At 39.1% G+C, this 23,371-nt stretch overlaps 1 protein-coding gene and 1 long non-coding RNA gene across 2 annotated transcripts in view; one reads left to right on the plus strand and one right to left on the minus strand.

The window, feature by feature from the left end:
• The window catches only part of LOC126101301 (xanthine dehydrogenase/oxidase-like), a 188,279-nt gene extending 170,101 nt beyond the window's left edge, over positions 1 to 18,178 (plus strand). Inside the window, exon 5 of the mRNA XM_049911980.1 lies at positions 17,663 to 18,178. Within this exon, the coding sequence (XP_049767937.1) occupies positions 17,663 to 17,828 (166 nt within the window). The 3' untranslated portion in view covers positions 17,829 to 18,178. The remainder of the gene's footprint in view (positions 1 to 17,662) is intronic.
• Positions 18,179 to 18,296: 118 nt separating this feature from the next.
• On the minus strand, positions 18,297 to 23,025 carry LOC126100658 (uncharacterized). The gene is made up of 3 exons (XR_007522197.1): positions 21,011 to 23,025; positions 19,582 to 19,837; positions 18,297 to 19,072 (listed from the first exon to the last, which is right to left on the minus strand). It is a non-coding gene; the product is annotated as an uncharacterized LOC126100658 (long non-coding RNA).
• Positions 23,026 to 23,371: the final 346 nt, after the last annotated feature.

Consider the following 23,371-nt stretch of genomic DNA (forward strand, 5'->3'; position numbering starts at 1 on the left):
TCCAATGTGTATAATACATGTAACGGAAACATTTTATTCATTATTCATTATGTGTTTTTATACATACATTTAATCAATAATAAAATTAGGTCTCAGGATTCTAATTTTGGTGTCGGCCGCATGAATTGGTGTTCAGTGCAATCAGCTGTTGGTGTATATTAACTGAGCTATTTAAATGAAAAAATAAACAATGTTTGTGTCCACAAAAAGAAACTCTGTAGTGATAAGGATTATCTTTGAAAAGTCATTTATACACACTGCAGAACACTACTAATGATGCCAGTGTAATATAATAGCCATTAATAAAAATAATAAAAAAGAATATAGTAATAATTATTATTTGAATATTAATAGTAGTAATTCTTTCTCTGCCAGAGGCTGGGTGTACAAATTATCAATTAATTATATATTGTCTTTGAAATTAGTTTTGTAGAGTGAATGAGAGTTAACTCCCTAAGCACTTTGACTTGAAACTATGAATATGCTTTGATAGCCTTTAATAAAGTGATGTCAAAACAAAAGAGAAATACCTCTAATAATACTATGCTTACAGTTATGATAGGTAATTATGCACACTGTCACTCACTGATTAATAACCCAACATTACTATTAGCTCATTATTTATCAGCAATCAGCTAACTAGCTCTGTACTCAATCTCGCAACCTTGAGGAAATCTGAAAGTGAAATATATTGAATTATTCGTAACCACCATGTTGCTCATGGAATGTGAAAGAAAGTTTAGTGTCCTAATCGGTGGAATGTCTTGAAGATTAGGTGAAAGAAATTTATTAATTATTTTCTAGTATGGTGCCTAACAATGGTCAGTGTTCCGTTGAAGCCATGTCTACTCAAAGTTTAGGTTTACTCAAGGTTTAGGTTTACAAATAATTATGTACCAAACACAAGTTTGAAGTCATGAACAACTATATTTTTGGTTTTGCTTATGACTTACATAGACCGTTACAGCAAGATGAACCTCAGATAATCATTCTTTCCTCTTTGAGTTCGAGAACAGAAGAAGTCAACCAGAACAGAAAAGTTCAGAGACAGAATCTCGAATGTCCATGGAATATTCATCAATGCATACATTGCAACATAATGCATTTGTTTACTCTTTGGCATACATATTTATACAATAATTATCAATACATGGCATTTACAAACTTCAAATTCATGACCACCCCAGGAGATACAGTACAGCTCCTAGACATGTAATTTACATAAAGACTGACTTAAATGGCTTCCAACACACTTTATATAAATTTAACAATAATTAGAACTAATGTTAGTTATTTGTTTATTAGATTTCCATACATTACAATCAAAGATTTGTATTTCTGAGTAACTAAATAGTGGTAGAAGATTCATTTGAATGACAACTTTTAGATACAGCAGCAATTTCTATTGAATTATGCTGCCTAGTTGTCCTAATTAAAGGATTCTATTTTAGTAACAATCTTTTTACTAAGTAAACTGTTTACTCTGAAACCAAATGGGTGTAAGAACAGCTACCATGATTTTGTCATTTGCTGTGTAAATGCTATTGTTATTTACTTGCCTTTTTCATCTACTTCATCAGGGTGTTTACAAATGATCACTGACAATGAAAACTGAAGTTACTGATGTTTTGTAATTAGCACAGTTTTCAGGCAAACTAGCTTCACTTATGAATTCTAAATAAACAAAAGACTATAACAGGTATTAAAGCTAAATTGGCTAAACCTTGAGTTAATATTCATGATTCTGAATACTGTACCTATGTAATGGTGGCATGCATCAATAAAGAGAATATCTCCAACATAAAAGTTACTTGTAAGCTTTCAAATCACAAACTGGCAATTTTGGGTGACATCCAACTACGTGCAGGTGAACATAATAACAAACTGTTAGTTTAAGAATAGGTTGCATTATACTTTGAAATATGGCTAGGTTGGCTTATGCTGTGTTTGATTAACTAAAAGAAATAAAAAAATTCTGGGTTACAGAAAATGTTGGATGATTACAAATTTAGAAAAATTTGTAGGCACAAATTATATATATATGAATGAGCACCATATTTCAAATTACAGTCAGTTATATGAAATTATTAATTAGTGAGTTACTCAATTAATGCCATTTGTCATACTGTACAGAAAAATTAAAGTAACAAATATATGCATAGTTCCGGATCGAACAATGGTTATAACGAAACCTGAAATGGAAAGTGGTACTGTCTACAAACTTTGATGTTAATTACCACACAAGACAATTAGGTTTAGATAATTTAAAAACTTTACAGGTAACTGAGGTTGCTTAAGTTTCAAAGGGTGTAGATCACCCTTCTCAAATATAAGTTTTAGCTTATATATTTTTTGCAAATAGTGAACTGTAGTGCTAACTTAAATTAATGGTAACTTTTACTTAAAAGTGCACTAATAAAAACTAATTACATTAATGGAATCAGACGCTTGAAATGAGAATCCATATAATAAATTTAAGTCAAATTGTGTCTAAATAGGATTTTGAGATTTTTAAGTAAGTGTTATATGTCAACATATAAATGTGTTGAAAATAAGATAAAAATTAGTGAAAAGAATTGGTTGTTTATGAGAACAGAAAAATGTAACAGATGGGAGGCATCCATCTGCTGTGTCACAATGTTTTCCCAGGAGATGGCTCATGGCAGCAGTTGCCCCCTTACTGTGTTGGAGGTTTATCTGCATCACTTGCAGCCACCAGTTTGCTGCAATGGCCGCTTCCTACATTTTAATTATCCTGATGTAACTGACAAGAACCCTAAATAAAGTTTCAGGCCTAATTCTCACATTGCCCTCAGGGATTCTTCACTGACTTTCACAAGGATTTGGCTCTCAGATATGATTTTCCCATTGATTATCCTCCAGTCCTCTGACGAGGCCTTCTGGTTCTATGCCCATACTTTCTTGAATAGTGTCTTTGGAGAAGTGTCCTTAAGAACTTTTGGTATCCAAATTGATATCTTTGTGGTCCTGAAGAGTTCAGCTGCTGTCTTGACCAGCAGTTTCATCTCCCCTATGGAGATATATTGGGCATCATTTCCTTCAGCCAGTCCTCTCGCCTCTAGATTAGAGCATCTTTGTCCAAATAGACCTTCATGAATTTGAGTCCTTGACTTGTATCCTGCACAGTCTTCCTAAAGAGACCCATCTGAACTAGCTCTTGCTCTGTGAGGTGATTTTTATAATGGTTGAATAACAGCCATTCTAGAAACTGAGACTGCAATGCTATAAATCTGTTTAACTATTTTTGGTTCAACTTTTTCTGTAACTGATTATCTTGAGAAGTGTGAGTGTTAGACTCCTCCCTTGTTTTCTTGTTGCCTAGCTTGAAGGCAGAAGAGTTCTGTCTATCACTGTCACTCTGAGACAGTCTTTAGGAAGCCATTCCTTGCCTTTCAGTTGTTTTTGTTTTCTGAGAAGTTTTCTCCTCTGAGCCCAGACAGGGATTTGATCTTGACATGGCCCAAATTTTCCAGATGATTTCCACTTCTTTGACTTGGCTGTCATGATTCAGTTGAGGAAACAGCTTCCATTGCTTCCAACCCTGATGCTCTGGTCTCATAAATACTCTTGGTTTTTGTTTTGTTTTTCATGTTCTCTGTTTTTTCCCATGAAGATTGGGGGTATGTCAGGCCTATACCAAGGACCCAGATGAGGTGCATGGCTAATTACTCAGGAAGGTTACCTGCATGAGGATCCATTCATGACACATCCGTCCATGTCCCAGGCACCACAGAGCATGGATTACACTTTGGGCTGGGTACAGGGCAAATTGAGGAGGGACTGTGGTAGTAGATGTAGGAGAGATGGGACATCATGCTTCATCTCGTTCATTCACTGAGACCTGTCCAGAATGGGAGACGCTGCTAGTAGCTATGTTGTGTTCCTGTCTCTCCCTCAACATTTTTGTATTTATCTGAAGATGGTATCTGTTCTTTTGGACATGCAGCTCTCTTAGAATGAAATGATAATTAGCCAGTGTAACCTTCATGTTCATTCAAAGCATCTCCATCCACATAATCAGTGCTGCCCAGAGATGTTGCTACCCATGCTTCACTTACATAAGTAAGGTTTGGTAGAGATTACTTTTCAACACAAATGAATTCCCTCTGGTGCACACACATGTGTACACACACCTCCCCAACTGCTTCCTCAGACCTTCCACCTTTGTCAGTTTTCACTACAAATTGTGATACAGAGTGTGCACAAATCTTGCCATACCCCTGGTGCCCCTCACAGCTTTGCACCGTAGCAGCTGCTAATCATTGTGATACATCTTTTATAGAAATCTTACCATTGTGGCACCCTACCCATCTCAGTGCCACAAACAGCATTTGTGTCACTTTGTCCTTAAACTGGACCTGCCTTGCTTTATTGTGAAATTTTTTTTTGGAATCATTCCTCATGTGGAAGTAAATTTTCTTAATTTTTATGTTCATGCCATGGTTGTATATATGTGTTGTGTTACAGCAAGGATAACTAAAATGTTTAACTTGTTCCAAGAATCCCTTATTCAAGATTAATTATCATCTTAATGTTTTTATGGTCTGAAATATCATTGCTTTAATTTTATTGAAAGACAATTTTAGGTTGTGCTCTGAGGCTATCTGCTGCAACAAATGGACATCCATATGCTCCACGTCTCACCTTCTCTGCCCAACTCCTCCTCTCACCCACTTGCCCATCCACTCCTCTCACCTTCTTTGTACATCCCCTTCTGCCCCAACCTCCTCTGTGCAGCTCCTTCCCCTACTTCCTCTGTCCATCTCCTCTCTCTCCTCTTTCTGTCCATCTACAACTTGTCTCCCATCTCTCAGTCCATCACCTACTCCCTATTCTCTGTTAATCCATCATGTCCTCCTACTCTCCCTGCTGAACTCCTCCTCCCACACACCTCTTTTTTCATCTGCTTCTCCCCTCTCTCTCACCTCCTATCCACCTTATCCATCTCCTACCCTCTCTCTCTGCACCTCTTCCTTCCCACATCACCTTATCCATCTTCTCCCCGTCCAATGCATACTCCTCCCTCCTCCTTCTCTCCTTATTAGTAATCTTGTCCTCCTCTGTCTGCCTCCTTTTGCCCCCTCCTGCTCCCCTCCCTTTTTCCAACTGCTCCTCCCACCTCTCTCTGTTTATCCCTTCCTGCCCACCCTCTCTTTGTTCATTTCTTTCTGCCCCTCTCTCCATCCATCCCCACTTGCTGCCCTCTCTCTGTTCATCCCATCCATTATCAGTCTTGTCCTCCCCCATCCATGCCTATCTGCTGGAGGAATGTTTCTTGCCTCTGTCATGTAGCCTGCCCTGCAAAAGATGTCATTATGCCAGAGCTGTTTGCTTCCCGCACAACATGCCATCAAGTAGGGCGGTCTATACAGCAGGAGTTGTAAAACACATTTTTGCAGTATCTTCACTCCTATTGGAGCTAGGCTAGCTCAGTGCTGATACTCAAGAAGTCTGCTGTTTGGGTGCCAAATATGCTTGATATTTATCCAGGAGTCTGAGAGGAGATCCTGGAAATTCCTACATACAATCTGCTTTATATATGCATTAGCTATAAATTTTATAGAATGTATTTCCTAATAGCTCATGTGGTGCTATCTCCCATCCCTCATGGTTGCAAGTACATTCCTACGATGCTAACGGATGTTGCGCAAAGGTGTATGCAGAGTTGTCTCATTGGCCTACTCTCACGTTTGTCCACAATGATAGGGTGTGCACATGTGTCCACAATGGTGAATATTTTAAGTAGATGGCAATTACATCAGCAAGTGATCACTGGCAACTTCTGTTGGAAGTCCCCACACATTAGTATTAGTGCATGACCTGTGATAATATTGTTACTATGAATGTCTTGCAGCATTGTTCTGAGTGTTTCAGCTGTGTTTCTATGTGCCATGGAGGATTCATCCCAGACTGTTAACACACAATCAGTTAACACATGAACCCGCCTACTGGACTGATTTATATTGCGTGGTGTGTCGTGATGTGGTACATATAATGGTATACGTAGTGTGGAATGTGATGACATTCCTCCATACAGTAGTCTTTCAGTAATATGAGAGCTAACAATAGCAAGTGCAGTATATCCTTGTGATCATACTTCTGACAGTAGTAGACTTACTAAAAATATTACCCCTTTACCATCAGGTGCATCCAGAAAACATTGGCCATCGTGATAAGTCCATATGCACCCCATTAGCTCACTGTATATCTCTTTTTGGTCGTAATTTAGAAGTGATTTATGTGAATTTACATTGGCTTTGGAAGTCATCGACATCATAACTCATTTCATGAATGACCTCTATCAGAGGTGCCAGCAAGCCAAAGTCTACTAGTTGTTTATTGCACATGCCTATACACATATCTTCAATTGAAATTAATGCGTTGTTGAGCACACAGTCACCCAACTGCTCAGACTTGGTTGTTGTCTGCAGAAAGATGGGAATAGATGAGATGAGCAGTGGTCATAAGCCATAAGCCGGGAGGGGGGGGGGGGGGGGGGGGGGGAGGTGTCGTTGGGTGAGGCAATACATACACGTATGCATTCTAACTATCTACTATCTGACTGCCCATATTGCCCTTAAGGAACCTGTCATGTGGGCTGCCCAACAGAGGAGGTCTATAAGGCAGGTCGACACTATTCCCACACAACACACCTGTTGTAGAGGGTCTTTAGAGCTGGGTCTTAGTAACATTCATGTCTGTATCTTCATAAACATTAGAGCTTGAGCATTTTAGGTTGTGCTCTGAGGCTATCTGCTGCAACAAATGAACATCCATATGCTCCACGTCTCACCTTCTCTGCCCAACTCCTCCTCTCGTCCACTTGCCCATCCACTCCTCTCACCTTCTTTGTACATCCCCTGCTGCCCCAACCTCCCCTGTGCAGGTCTCTTTAAGAAGACTGTGCAGGATACAACTCAAGGACTCAAATTCATGAGGGTCTATTTGGACAAAGATGCTCCTCTTGGGGCAAGATGTTTTTGCTATAGATTTGCCTGTGTACATGTATGTCACATAATGCACACACCTCTTGGTCCATCTCCTCCTCCACCCTTTCTGACTATCACTTCACTGCCTCCCTATTTGTCCATCTACTCCCCCCATCTCTCAGCCTGTCTCCTCTTTCCTTTCCTCTTTCTATCCATCTCTCCTCTTCTTATCCCGCTGCCCATCTCATCCTCCCCTCACTCTGTCCATTTCCTTCACCTCCTCTCTTGCTGTCCGTCTCTCCCTGCCCCCTCTCTGTACATTCCCTTCTGTTCACTCTTTCACTACCGATCCCCTCCTGCCCCTCCCTCCTTATCCATTCCCTCCTGTCCTCATCTCTCTCCATCTCTTCCTATCTATTTCAACCCTTCCCTAGCGTTGCAGAAGAGGTTGATAAAGCAGGCTGGTACTTCACCCACAACATACCTCTCATACAGCACAGCCTGTATGCCAAGGGCTTGGAAACTCTTTTATCCCATGACATGCAGGGTGCCCTGCAAAGCAAGTTCATAAGGCAGGGCAGGTCGGTACTACACACCTGAAATGCATGGCACCCTATACAGCAGGGGCTTAAAAATGTCACATGTCTTTATTTCCATAGATATTAGAGCTAGAGCTTTATAAACCCGCTTATGTTGCTACTCTCGAGGTAAGGAGTTTGTGTGCCAAATTTGTCCCACTTCAGTACAGGAAGAATTTCCTGATCCAGAAAACATTGGCGATCATGATAAGTCCATATGCACCCCATTAGCTCACTGTATGTATCTTTTTGGTCCTAATTTAGAAGTGATTTATGTGAATCTACATTGGCTTTGGAAGTCATCAACATCATAACTCCTTTCATGAATGACCTCTATCAGAGGTATCAGATACGTATGTCCCTGTCATTCTTTCATTAAATCAATATATGAATTAGGCAAGTACAAGACAGTTAGGTCCCTGTCTTTTGTAATTTTGCAGTTTCTACTTCAGTAGAAATTATCTGATACATGACCTTCCTCAGAGGGCCTTTTCCTTGCCAGCATCAAATTTTTACATAGGCAGTGTTCCTGCATCTCTCCATTCTCTTCCCTTTAGGGGCAGGTCCTCGTTCTTTGTTACATGTACCCTATTCATTACATCATTTACAAGTAAGGGTACAGTATCTTGTTTAATGTTATACATCACTCTTCTCTCTATTCCTGTACTTTGAGATAACACACTCTTATATTATTTAGTATCCTTATCTGATTACTGAGCTTCCCCTTGTGCTGTCTTTTATGTGTACTCCTCTGTGTTTCATTCATTATGACCAAAGGTTACTTTGGTTCATTGCAAATGTATCATGTTGCTGTACTATAAAGTCCCAATGTAGATTTCATCCTGATATTAGCTTATCATTCTACTGCTATGCAAGGATACCTGTTCTTCTCCTCTTTGATGTTATGATGCTAACATTCTGCACCTTTCGAATCTTTCCAATTAAGCTCCTAAAAACATTATCTATGGTTGCTTAGTACCTTAAACATATACAGTGTTTGTAATATTGGCCAGAAAATTAACATCAATCAATATCACAAAGTGAAGTCATACTCAAGTTGATATACCAAAAATAACATATATAGTAACTGTAACATTTATTAGATCAGACATTGACACTTTAGGTGACACTATTGAACCTTGGAAAAAGCTGCATGTGTGTGTGTGTGTGTGTGTGTGTGTGTGTGTGTGTGTGTGCGTGTGTGTGTTTGTGTGTGTGTGGACATGAATAATTGTTGCTTTTTTTTAGCCATCTGCCTTCTGGGTGGTTTGATGCAGCCCACCATGAATTCCTTCCCTGGGCCAACCTCTTCATTTCAGAATCGAGTATTCCTTTCTTGATCTGTCATCCTGTCCCTTCATCTTGTCAGTGTTTTCCACATGTTCTGTTCTTTGCCGATTCGATTCACATCAGTTATGGTTTTCCCAAGGTCCAGATTTACTACCCCACAACATTGAGATCCAAATATACATTCTTGAAAGTTCCTTCCTCAAATTAAGACCTATGGTTGATATTAGTAGGCTTCATTTGACCATGAATGCCCTCTTTGCCTCTGTTAGTCTGTTTTTTATTTCCTCCATGTCCGCCCCTGGTAGCTGAGTGGTCAGTGCAACGGAATGTCATACCAAACGGCCCGGGTTCAATCCCTGGCTGGGTCGGAGATTTTCTCCACTCAGGGACTGGGTGTTGTGTTGTCCTTATCATCCTCCTTTCATCCCCATTGACAAGCAAATCATCAAAGTGGCGTCAACTCAAAAGACTTGCACCAGGCGAATGGTCTACCCGCCGGTAGGCCCTAGCCACATGGCATTTCCTCCAAGCACCATCCATCTAGAGTTACTTTGCTTTAAAAGAAGCAGAATTCCTTAACTTCATCTACTTCATGACCACCAATTTTGATGTGAAATTTCTCATTTTTCTCATTTCTACGATTTCGCAATATTTTCCCTTTTCCTGGTTTACTCTCAGTCCATATTCTGTATTTATTAGACTGTTCATTAATTCAGCAAATTCTGTAATTCGTCTCCATCTTCACTGTGGACAGCAATGTCATCAGTGAACTTTATCATTGATATCCTTTCACCCTAAATTTTAATCTCACTTTTAAATCTTTCTTTTATTTCTGTCATTGTTTCTTCTGCATATAGGGGCAAAAGATTATATCCCTGTCTTATGCCCTTTTTAACCTGAGCACTTTGATCTTGGTCCTCCAGTCTTACAGTTCCATCTTGACTCTTTTACATATTGTATTAACCTGTCTTTCCTTGTAGCTTAGTCCTATTTTTCCCAGAATTTGAATGTCTTGCAGCATTTTGCATTGTCAAATTCTTTTTGTAGATCAAATGACCTTATGAGTGTATCTTGATTTTTCTTCAGTCTTGCTTGCATTATGAAGTGTCACATCAGAACAGCCTCTCTAATGCCTTTATCTTTCCTACAGCCAAATTGAGTTTTATCTAACAGATCCTACAGTTTCTTTTCTTTTCTTCTTTATATTATTCTTGGCAGTAGCTGAGTTGCATGAAATGTTAAGTTAGTTGTGCAATAGTTCTGGCACCTATGTGCTGTTGCTATTATGGAAACTGAGATTATCACTCTGCAGTGGAGTGTGTGCTGATATGAAACTTTGTGGCAGATTAAAACTGTGTGCCAGATCGAGACTCGAATTTGGCACCTTTGTGTTTTCCTGACAAGTGCTCTACCATCTGAGCTACCCAAGCACAACTCACAGCCCATCCTCACAGCTTCATTTCTGCCAGTACCTCATCTCCTACTTTCATACAAGACGAAGTACTGGCAGAAGTGAAGCTTTGAGGACTGGGCGTGAGTCGTCCTTGGGTAGCTCAGATGGTAGACTGCTCACCCACGAAAGTCAAAGGTTTCTGAGATCAAGTCTCGGTCTGGCACACAGTTTTAATCTGTTAGGAAGTTTCACATTAGCAAACACTCTGCTGCAGAGTGGAAATCTCATTTTGGAAACATCCCCCAGGCTGTAGCTAAGCCATGTCTCCCAGTTATCCTTTCTTCCAGGAGTGCTAGTTCTGCAAGGTTCGCAGAAGAGCTGCTGTAAAGTTTGAAAGATAGGAGATGAGGTACTGGCAGAATTGAAGCTGTGGGGACAGGGTGTGAGTTGTGCTTGGGTAGCTCAAATGGTAGAGCACTTGCCCGCGATAGGTGAAGGTTCTGAGTTTGAGTCTTGGTCTGGTACACAGTTTTATTCTGCCAGGAAATTTCATCTTTGAAACTGTGTGGACGATATTTTTATGGAAGGCTGATAGCACATCACCAGTCTTTTGTATGTTACACATGAATTTGAGTAGTAATTTGGTTTTCACTTCTCATAAAAACTTTAGAAATTCCAGTAGAATGTTATCTATTGCCATTCCTGTATTTAATCTGAAGTCTTGTAGAGCTCTTTTAAATCCTGACTCTAGTACTGGATTCCCTGTTTCTTCCGTATTGACTCAAATTTCTGCTTTTATCAAGTCATCAAGCAATCCCTCTCCCATGGAATCCTTAAATGTATGCTATCCACCTATCTACTCTTCCCCCTGCATTTAATAGTTGAATTCTCATTGCATTCATGTTATCACCTTTGCTTGCAATTTCACTGAAGTTCTATTGACTTTTTAATGCTGTGTCAGTCCTTCTGATAATTATTTCTTTTTTGGAACCTCTTGTATAAAAGATACAAACCATTTCCTCCACTGACTCTCCACTTTTCCTGTCCCTTTAATACACGGTACCCTGCTCATCACTATTGATGTCACCTCCCTTGACACTAACATTCCAAATGCCCATGCCTTATCACTATTGAACACTGCCTTTCCCAGTACCCAATGGATTGCAAACCATCAACCTCCTTCCTAGTCACCATGACCAACTACATCCTCACTGACATTTACTTCTCCTTTAAAGGCAATCCCTACAAACAAATCTGTGGTATGGCTATTGGTACCCTCATGGCACCATCTTATGCCAACCTATTCAAGGGCCATCTAGAGGAATCCTTCCTAAAAACTTAGATCCTAAACCTTGTCACCTGGTTCAAATTCATTGATGACATTTTTGCAATCTGGATGAATGGTGAGGACACCTTATACACATTCCTCCAGAACCTCAACAACTTTTCCCCCATTTTTTTCACCTGGTTCTATTCAACCCAACAAGCCATCTTCGTTGGTGTTGACCTCCACCTCAAAGATGGCTACATCAGTACCTCTAACCACCAAAAATACCTCCACTTCGAAGCTGCCACCCATTCCATAGCAAGAAGTCCCTTCCGTACAGCCTAGCCACCCATGGTCATTGCACTGCAGTGACAAATGGTCCCTCTTGAAATATACCATATACCTTAGATCTCACCGAAACCTTCACAGACCAAATTATCCTCCCAACCTTGTTCAAAAACAAAGCTCCTGTGCCTTATCTTTTCAGTCTCCCACAACCTCCCAAAGTCCCACCATCCGACTACAAAGAAGCATGTCCCTCGTAACTCAGTATTACCCAGGACTGGGGCAACTGAATTACATTCTCCCCCCGGATTTCGACTACCTTTCGTCATGCCCTGAAATGAGAAATGTCCTGTCCACTATCCTTCCCACTCCTCCCACAGTGGTATTCTGCCATCCACCGAGCATACACAATATACCCGTCCATCCTTATGCAATCTCTACTCCCATCCCCTTACCTCTTGGACCATACCCCTGTAATAGACCTACCTGCAAGACCTGTCCCATACATCCTCCCACCACCACCTATCCCATCAAAGGCAGGGTTATGTGTGAAACCAGTCATATGATCTACAAGCTAAGCTGCAATCACTGTGCTGCATCTTATGTGGGCTTGACACCCAACAAGCTGTCTGTCCACATGAATGGCCACCGACAAACTGTGGCCAACAAACAAGTGAACCACCCTGTTGCTGAACACGCTGCCAAACATGACATCCTTCTTGAATGAGATTTTCACTCTGCAGCAAAGTGTGCACTGATATGAAACTTCCTGGCAGATTAAAATTGTGTGCCAGAATGAGACTCGAACTCAAGATCTTTGCCTTTCACGGGCAAGTGCTATACCGACTGAGCTACCCAAGCATGACTCACGCCCCATCCTCACAGCTTTACTTCTGCCAGTACCTCATCTCCTACCTTCCAAACTTTACATATGCTCGCAGGAGGCGTGAGTTGTGCTTGGGTAGCTCAGTTGGTAGAGCACTTACCCGCGAAAGGCAAAGGTCCCCGGTTTGAGTCTCAGTCCGGCACACAGTTTTAATCTGCCAGGAAGTTTCATGACATCCTTCATTTCAATGACTGTTTCACAGTCTGTGCTATATGGATCCCTCCCACCAACACCAGCTTTTCAGAATTGCACAGGTGGTAACTCTCTTACATTCCCGTAACCCTCTTGGTCTCAACCTTCCTTAGTCATTGTCCTCACCCATCCAGCCCCTTCCCTGTTCCCATTCCAGCACTCCATCTAACCTGCAGCACTTCACTCTCTGCCACCCTCACCATATTATCCATCCCGCTCCCCACCCCAGCCTCCTCCTTAGCCCCACCCAAGCACCATTCACATCATGCACTGGTACTACTGCTTCCAGTGTGGTTTCAGTTGCCTGAGACTGCAGTCATGTGTGTGAGTTGTGTTTGCGATTGTGTGTATGCCCATGTGTGTGTTGTGTATGTCTACATCCATTGTTGATGAAGGCCTGAATGGCCAAAAGCTTTATTTATTTCTGACAGTCTTTTTGTTGTGCATACCTGTCACTCATCATCTCCGCTATATGGTGAATAGCAACTTTCTTTTTCATAATATTGTTACATTCCATCCTGGATTTTCCATTGTTTGATTTGTATTGCTGTGTTCCTGTCTCTCCCTCAACATTTTTGTATTTATCTGAAGATGGTATCTGTTCTTTTGGACATGCAGCTCTCTTAGAATGAAATGATAATTAAATCAATACCCTAAGCTGGTGACAGGCGTTGATATACATCAACGGGGACAGTTGAAAATGTGTGCCCCAACTGGGACCCGAACCCAGGATTTCCTGCTTACATGGCAGACACTCTGTCCATCTGAGCTACCAAGGGCACAGAGGATAGTGGAACTGCAGGGATTTATCCCTTGCACCCTCCCCAGGAGACCCACATTCCCAGCTTAATGTCCACACACTACATTTGTAATGCCCCTGTCTGTTACACTCATTACTTGCGGCAGACAATCTTACTGCGTTCCGTAAGAGATCGGGCAATGCGTGTGTATCCAGTACAGAAGAAGAAGGTCAATGGCCAGTTAGCCTTTACTATATGAGGATGGTATCTGTTCTTTTGGGTCCCGGTCGGGGCACACATTTTCAACTGTCCCCATTGATGTTTATCTACATCTGTAGACAACTTAGGGTCTTGATAGAAATTATAATTTAATTTTTGTATCTTCTCCTTTAGTTGGTCAATTGAAGTTACCCAGAGTTTCTTTGGAGTTACATTCCTCATACGTGTGCCATAGTGTTCAATGTCTGAATTGTGATCTGAGTCTATACCTGCACCTGGGTACACCTTACACTCCAGTCTCATTTTAAAATCTCTATCTCACAATGATGTAATCAAGCTGGAATCTTCCTATGTCTCTGAGTCTTTTCCAAGTATACCTCTCTCTCTTGTTATTTTTTAACAGAATTCTCAAAATTACTATCTGAAATTTATTGCAGAACTCAATTAGTTTTTCGCCTCTCATTCCTACTGCCAAGCCCATATTCTCCCATAATCCTTTCTTCTTTTCTTTCCTCTGTAACCTCATTCCTGTCCCCCTTGGTTATAATATTTTCATGTCCTCTTACATATTGAATTACTCATTCAATATCCTCATACACTTCCTCTATCTCTTCATCTGATGCTTGTGACATTGGTGTATATACCTAAATTGTCAATTGTCAGCATAGGTTTGCTGTCGAATATGATGAGAACAGTCCTATCACTGAACTGTTCACAGTAGCTCACTCTCTGCCCAGTTTTCCATTCACAACAAATCCTACTCCATTATACCATTTTCTGCTGCTGTTGATATTACCCCATATTTCTTCTGAGATGTGTCTGTATATGTGTGGATGGATATGTGTGTGTGTGCGAGTGTATACCCGTCCTTTTTTCCCCCTAAGGTAAGTCTTTCCACTACCGGGATTGGAATGACTCCTTACCCTCTCCCTTAAAACCCAAATCCTTTCGTCTTTCCCTCTCCTTCCCTCTTTCCTGACGAGGCAACCGTTGGTTGCAAAAGCTAGAATTTTGTGTGTATGTTTGTGTTTGTTTGTGTGTCTATCGACCTGCCAGCACTTTTGTTTGGTAAGTCTCATCATCTTTGTTTAAATATGTCTGCTTGTGTCTGTATATGTGTGGATGGATATGTGTGTGTGTGCGAGTGTATACCTGTCCTTTTTTCCCCATAAGGTAAGTCTTTCCGCTCCCGGGACTGGAATGACTCCTTACCCTCTCCCTTAAAACCCACATCCTTTCGTCTTTCCCTCTCCTTTCCTCTTTCCTGATGAGGCAACAGTTTGTTGCGAAAGCTTGAATTTTGTGTGTATGTTTGTGTTCGTTTGTGTGTATATATATATATAAAAAGAAAGATGATGAGACTTACCAAACAAAAGCGCTGGCAGGTCGATAGACACACAAACAAACACAAACATACACACAATATATATATATATATATATAGTTCTCTGCTTATTTGAATTTTTCTTGGCTGTCAGACTTTGCTTACATTTTAATTGTAGTTGCAGGCAGCAGACTCCGAGAACATCAGCGCTTGTCATAATCCAGAAAATTCTCATTATATGGTTTTCACTTGACAACAATAAATAAAAAATACTTGATACTGTTGTTCAATATACTATTACTCTTGAACACATATGATACATAGAACTCATAATACTTCATATTTAAAATCACGCATCTTCATCGTCCTTCTTACAAGAGAGTATGTGTAAAAAAAACAAAATCCTGTACAAAAAATTCAATGAATGTTTTTTAGTCTGTCTGAGCCTCACCATGCATTTATAATTAATGTCTTTGCCAATCCTTATGTTCGATCGGTGTTTTATTTTTTTTATTTTTATTTTATTTTATTTTTTTTGTTTTAATAAATATTAACTTTATGATATCCTGGTGGTCTTTCATCATGTACCGACACACACTTCAAAGCCTCTTGTTGACTGCTCTAGAATAATATGTGGTGTCAAGTCTATAGCCTCTTGTAGAGTGCTCTGTGACAATATCCTCACAGTACGTTTGCTTTCTTGTCAGCTTGAATCACAGTTTAAAAACGACAGTTAACATCCATAAACATAATGCTAGAAGGAGAGATGATTTACACTGTACATCTCTTAGACTTGGTATGACACAGAAATGAGTGAGGTATTCAACTGTAAAAATCTTTGAACAGCCACCAGGAACGTAGAGAATTTAATGAATAATAAAATTAATAACAAACACAAACTGAATTCCCTACCCATTTGATTGCTCCTTCTATCCAATAGAAGAATTTCTGAATGTATAGTAGTATGGTGTGTGTGTGTGTGTGTGTGTGTGTGTGTGTGTGTGTGTGTGTGTGTGTGTGTGTGAGAGAGAGAGAGAGAGAGAAAGAGGGAGAGACAGTGAATATAGCAACATAGTGAAAAATAAATATAATACACTGTCAGAAAAAATTTAGTACATCCTTTTAGAGGTTTCCAGTTCACTCAAGATTTATTGATACAAGAGTACATATGGAGTAAATAAAATGATTACATTTACAGATCAATTGTACAAGCAGTTTTGAGGCCCCGGGTATCGACCCATGCTGAAACAGTCATGTTAGTACATGGAGTAGCCTGCATGGGTGACAAATCAGGTGCTGAATCTGGCAACCAATCAGTTGTACACATGGTGAATACTGTCCTGAGATACTTCATTCCAAGCCTGTGTGACCTGTTCATGCAGTTCTATAAGAGTTGTTGGCTGGTGAGTTGCATGAGTCACTTACCATCCCCTCATACTACACACATGCTCACTTGGAGGCAGAGACTGTGCTGGACAAGGAAGTTTCTACACGCCTTGCAGATAACATTGAGTTTCACAGGCAGTGTGTAGGCAAGCATTATTCTGTTGGAACAACACATCACTTTCCTATTGCAAGAACAGCAAAAGAATGGGTCTAACAACATTCTGCACATAACAAGTGCTAGTTAAAGTCCCCTCCAGAAGCACCAAAGGACAACAAGGGTCATAGCTCATTGCACCCCAGACCATAGGTCTGGGATGGGACCAGCATGTCTCGGATGAATGCACTGTACGAGACAGTGTTTATCAGGTCTACGACATATGCACAAATGACCATCACTTGCATGCAGGAAGAATCTACTGTTATTGCTGAAGAACTCAGTGCACCATTCCATTTTCCAAGTCATCCTGTGATGGCACCAGTTGAGCGATATGTATTGATGCTGTGGCATGAGTGGAAGACAGGGCAGAGCTGTGTTTGCTCATAGTCCCACTGTTAATAATTGGTCCACAACAGTTCGTCTTGACACATCTGGGCTCACATCCCTCTTGTCTATGCTTTGGTAGCAGTACTACATGCCACTAGTGGCCTAGTAGAACGCCACAATTTGACACCTTTCAAACTCACTCATTTGGCCATAGAAATCACAAGTGTGTGTGCCTCTGTGATGAAGTTGCCTGCTTGCTTGACACATTTGAACCACACTGAGGCTTCTGAGTATGAGTATTCTCTATTAAAGAGTAGACACAGATGGTGTTCTGGTAGCTATGTCACTACACTATCTGTTGGTGGATGATGTTGAAACCATTATCAGTATATCTACTATACCCAATGTGGTGTATGCCATCATTGGATCAGAATCAACACCACCTTTCCAGGTGTACTAACTTTTTCTGGCAGTGTATAATTTAGAAATCATGTAGGTGATTAGCAGCTTTGTATTTTTCTCCCAAGAAGATGTGGGCCTACAATAATTTTAAAACCGACTTGTTCCATATCACAGGATGAAGTTGTAATTATGATCCATGCAACATGCAAATAACTAGTTAACTAACAAAGTCATCTTCAAATATTTTAATAGTTTTACTTGAACAGTCTGTTACAGAGAAGAAAGAACATTACTATGGAAGATGTTGAAAACTCTTTTGGTGGAAATATCTGCCGATGCACTGGATATCGCCCAATACTTGATGCATTTAAGTCTCTTTCATCTGATGCTCCACCAGACCTCAAATGCAAATTTCCAGACATTGAGGTATAGTAACACATTTCTAAAGCTGAGATGATACTAAAATCTATTTTAGGTTTGTGTTATAACTATTACTTTTCTTAAGGACAGTATTATTGCTCCCAGATATCAGCTTAATGTAATTTTTGTGGGTATTATTAGACGTTAAAGAAGTATCAATCTCATACACTAAATAATGTCTTAAGAAAGATTTACTGTCTTGGTATAAGAGACTTTTCAAATGAGTGGATTTTATGTGGTAAAATAAGTTCTCCAACTCTCATAATGTATACTTTGCTCTCGTACATTCAGTAGCATTATTGATGAGACCTCTTTACATTAAATCTTGTGATTTAACTCTATTATGGGACAATAAAAATTCTGATTCTGACTTTGAGCTTAGCAAGGTACGCAAACACAGTTGTTAGAATTATGAATTATGCAATCAGTGGAAAATCATGATAGTTGTATTTTCCTTAGTTCTCATATATTACAGTCAGTCATAAAAATAGGTCTACATACTGAGAAAAATTGTTACTTCTCTAATGAAATTTGCATAATGTAGAGGTTAGCATATGACTACTATGCGCTCCGTCTTCAGACCACAAGTGGCCCATTGGGACCATCCAACCGCCGTGTCAGATGAGGATGCGGATAGGAGGGGTGTGTGGTCAGCACACCGCTCTCCCGGCCGTTATGATGGTTTTCTTTGACCGGAGCCGCTACTATTCGGTCGAGTAGCTCCTCAATTGGCATCACAAGGCTGAGTGCATCCCGAAAAATGACAACAGTGCATGGCAGCCTGGATGGTCACCCATACAAGTGCCGTCCACGCCCGACAGCGCTTAACTTCGGTGGTCTCACGGGTACCGGTGTATCCACTGCAACAAGGCCGTTGCCATATGACTACTATAGTGGTGGGTTAATTGAGCTGCTGGCAAGTCAGGATGGAGTGCCATTCCCCCTACTGGACAAAGGTTGCAGTGGTGCTGCTGGCTGTAGTCGACTGATAAAATATCTGTGATTAAGAGACTCTTTTATTCATGACAGTTACAGAGATGAAATCATAGCTGGTGAGGAGACTGGTGATCCCTGTGATGAAGTTAGCCACTGTCAATGGAGGGTGTAAGCATCTGTGTTTGTCCACCAGGAAGGCAGCACATCCTGGAGTCAGTTCAATCAGAGGTCTTGTGATGGACTCCTTTCCTGTTGTTTGATGTTGCACTCAGTTTTGACAAATCTTGATGACTCGTATCTTGCTGTACTGAGAAGATATCCTAAAAAATGGCCATATGAAGGATTGTATCAAATGATGTACACAGAACAAGAAATTAATTCTAAATGTGGTTCATCCCATGTTAATTTCACTATACTGTAACTGACAGCCAGTATCACCTTTACAATATGCAGCTTATATAAGTAAAGTGGCATGCAGATCTTCCTTTGCAAACACTTGTGGGAGAAAACTTACTTAATTGTTCTTCACAGTTACAGTATTTGTTAAGTTTCACAATGGCATGATGTACAGTGACCAAAATAAGACAATAACAGTACACATGAAATGAATTTGCAGTATAATGAACAGCATTAATGGTCTAGTAACTAGAGTTTGTAGATCATCAGCAATTTCAGGTTGACTGAGATTTTAAGACATAAAAATATTACTAAGTTTCATATTATTTACAAATATAGTTATTGAGCTTATTATGTCAGGTACGAATTTCAGTTTCGCTGACATGTATCATGCAGTCTGGTGCAGATTTCCAATCAGACTATCATGATTTACCTGTGTACTGTTGGCCACTTGCCAAGTAGTTCTAGGTGCTTCAGTTTGAAACCACATGACCACTATGGTCGCAGGTTCGCATCCTGCCTCAGGCATGGATGAGTGTGATGTCCTTAGGTTAGTTAGTTTTAAGTAGTTCCAAACTCTAGGGGACTGATGACCTCACATGTTAAGTCCCATAGTGATCAGAGCCATTTGAACCATTTTGAGCCTGTGTGCTGGCAGGAGGCAGGCTGCCAAATTTGGGAAAGGCTGGCTGTGTAGAGACAGGCATAAGAACATAATGTAATTTCTAAAATTATTTAATCTTTGAAATTTGGCTACATTAGATATTACTGTTCTGCATAGACCATAAGACTTTATTATTGTTTGGTTTTTGAAAAATGTGACAGGTTAGTATCTATTATTAAGCATCATTTAAAATCCCACAGCTACGGTTAAGGAATCCATCTTGAAATAAATGTTTTATATTCCAAAATTCTTCAAAATCTTAATTTTGAGAGAATTAGTTAGTGAGAGGTGGTGTGCGATTCAAAAGAAACCACAACAATACAAATCTGTCACGAAAGCTCAAGGTCTTGCAGCCATTAAATGAAAATAGTAATTGAAATTCTGAGGATCCATACTTTTAATGTTATTTACTTACTAAATTAATTAACTTATTATAATTCCAAACATATTCTCAGGAAGTTGTGAATGTCTGCTTCTGAATGATTGGTAACACTACCTTCTTTGCCACTCATTAGAGCAAAATAGTTCATTGTTATATGATATGATATATTACTGCAGTTAGCTGTAACTTTTAACTTATCTGTAATCAGGAAGATAAATATAAATAGCTGAGCTACAAGTTTAAATGAGACTTGGTATAAATAACAATGTTATGTATTCCTGTACATGTTACACAATACATGTGCATCTGTAGTAGATACATGGTAACATGAAAGAGCAAAAAATCGTTATTCTTTGGAGCAGAATACAAGAAAGATGGATTAAATTCCAACTTAGTGTATTTCATCCCCCCTCACAGAATGAAACAGCAGTTATTAACAAATAACTGACTGGATAAGTCAGTGACCAGTAAGATCTTGCCACCTTTCTCCCAAAACAAAAAAATAAAACCACCATTAATATTTAAGTCATTTTACAGATAGAAGTATTTAAAAGAAATTTTTACCTAATGAACTCTATTGGTCTTTTTTTACATATCATTTTACAAAATTTCAAAACATACAGTTGCATATCTTGATATGAGCTTACAATATTTCAGTGTTTTTCTTTTAACATGGTTGCTGCAATTTTTTATTTCATGTAATTTTGTATCTTGAATAATGTTAATTACGGTATATGATTTTTCACTCACTGCTAGTATCACTTTTTCCAAACACAATTCTTTCTTTTTTATACAGGTCCTTAATGTGAGTCATACCTTACATTTTCACTTGTGTCTCTGGCCAAGGTGATGCTTAGTACTTGTAGACATGAAAAGACAAACAAATTATGTATTTTAGTACAAGAGCAATTCTCAATTGATCTCTTCTGAAATATACAAATTAATTGTCCTGATAATGCAAATGTAGTTAGTGAAGATCTCAGCAGTTTTTAATTTATGTTAGAAAAACAGTCACGCTACATAAGATGCAAACAGTGTAAGTTTAGATTTAATAAGTCATTGCATCAATTAATATTTTAGTTACCTTGACTAAATAATTTCTCACAGACTTTCATTAGTACCATCATTTATCCTATAAAATATCAGACTGTTCCTGACTGTAGTGTCATCTTTTAAATAGTTTGTCAATAAGTTGCCTCACATTATTTATGTCTGAATACATATATACAGTTCAGTTTACTGAGTTTGTTTTGAGTCTGTAACAGCTTTCTGAGTCTTTAAAAACTCTGATGAAGTCTCCAGCAGTGGAAGATGAAATGTTAGGCAGAGAATTATGCCGTACATCATGGCCTTATGTCCATAACAAAATATCAGCAAAGTTGACTTGTTTGGAAAAGGGTCTAAAAGTCCAAAATGTATCTGCAACATCCCGTAGATACTGTGAGGAAGCCTCATAAATCCACCGAAATTAACTCCTTTGACTCATTACAAAGAACTGAATGCATTAGACCTTTTGATGGGTTGCCAGTAGTTTTCACCCTTTGACATTTATCACATACATGCAATTTTTGTTTAATCCTTTGCTATGAGTTGTTAAATTTTACTGTTTCTTGAATCTTGGCTACAATTTTTCTACTGTAACAGTGCCCATACCTTCCACAAAGGTAGACAATTAACTTGTCAATATTTTGTCCTAGAAAAAACAATTTCCTCTGCAGTTCATGTAGAGTTATTTTCCTTAAGAGAAGTCCTTTACGTACTGTGTATTAGTGTCCTACCTTTGGTTCTGAATTTCAGTTTTAATACTGCCTAACTAGCCTCAAATATGGATCCTTATTTTGTCCTTTCCTCATCTGATTACAAATCACTTGATTAATTTCTTATCTTTTGTTGCCTGTAAATAAAATAAACTGATGCCCATTGTCCTCATTACTGTTATCATTCCTTCTTCCTGATGGGGTGCAAGATATATCATCAGCTATAATATTTCATTTTCCCTTACTGTACCAAATGTCAAGCTCAAAGTGTTTGAGATACAACTCCCCCCTCTAGGATGTTTCAGCCCACAATGCTGTAAAACAATTAAATCATTATGGTCTCTGTGGACTATTTTCTTAAATAACATTCAAATTTTTTAAACACAAAAATTATTTACAAAGGCACACCTTGCAAATGTGGTGCTCCTGCTTTCAATCCCTGCATCAGTTTGTACTGAAAAACTTTGACCTTCAAACCACAAAAAATTATGCTTGTGCTCATACACAAGTGTAATTCAAAATCAGGGTAGACCAAACATAGGTTAAAGTCTATGATGCAAATATTCAGACTGAACTGACCTATGAAAATTTGTACTGATGTCCAGATTTGAAACTTGGCTTCAGTCTGCATGTAAGTATATTGTAGATGTTTGAGAAGTGAAAAGGCTCAGCAACCATATAGTTTCATTTGACTATTGCTTGAAGATCTTTTCTGGTTTTAGGTGCTGGAAAATCTGCAAAATAACATAATTTTTCTAGGCCTGGATGTACTCCTATTTCATTAATTTTATGGTCCAAAAATTTAATTTCTCTTTTTACAAATTTACGCTTGCACAATTTCAGTTTCTTTCACCTCTTCAAACAGCTTTCAACACTACATCCCAAATTTTGCAATGCTTAAACCAATCAGAACTAGCAACATAAACAGTTACTCTGTTAGTCAAGTTCTCACTAAAACTTTATTGAGAGCTCTAAACACAAATAGGTAAATTTAGACCAGAATGCACCACACAGCACTGATAGCATTTAGCTTCAAGAAGAAAACCTGTAAAAGGTCTAGATTTTTTTTGCCAAACTAATATCCCAATAGCCTCAAGTTATATAAAAAGAAGTCAGAAATTAAGATCCATAGAATATTTGTAAAATTTCATCTATATTAGCTAGTCTGTTTCTCTCAGTACTCTTTCAGTAAACTTTCCAGCATCTAGAACAGATCCATCATTTCTGCTTTTTTGTTTGATGATCATTAATAATTTATTGTACCTACTGTTTGATCACTTAATAATTCTCCACACCAAAATTTTCTTTTTTTTCATTCTCACTGCTTCCTTCTTAGAAAACAGGATAACATAAGGCTTCCTGGAGAATGGTTTATGTTCCTTAAATTTCAACTTGCACACAAAATCATTCACTAGACCAG

Source organism: Schistocerca cancellata, chromosome 9 (assembly GCF_023864275.1).
Source record: "Schistocerca cancellata isolate TAMUIC-IGC-003103 chromosome 9, iqSchCanc2.1, whole genome shotgun sequence".
Taxonomy (NCBI): Eukaryota; Metazoa; Arthropoda; class Insecta; order Orthoptera; family Acrididae; genus Schistocerca; species Schistocerca cancellata.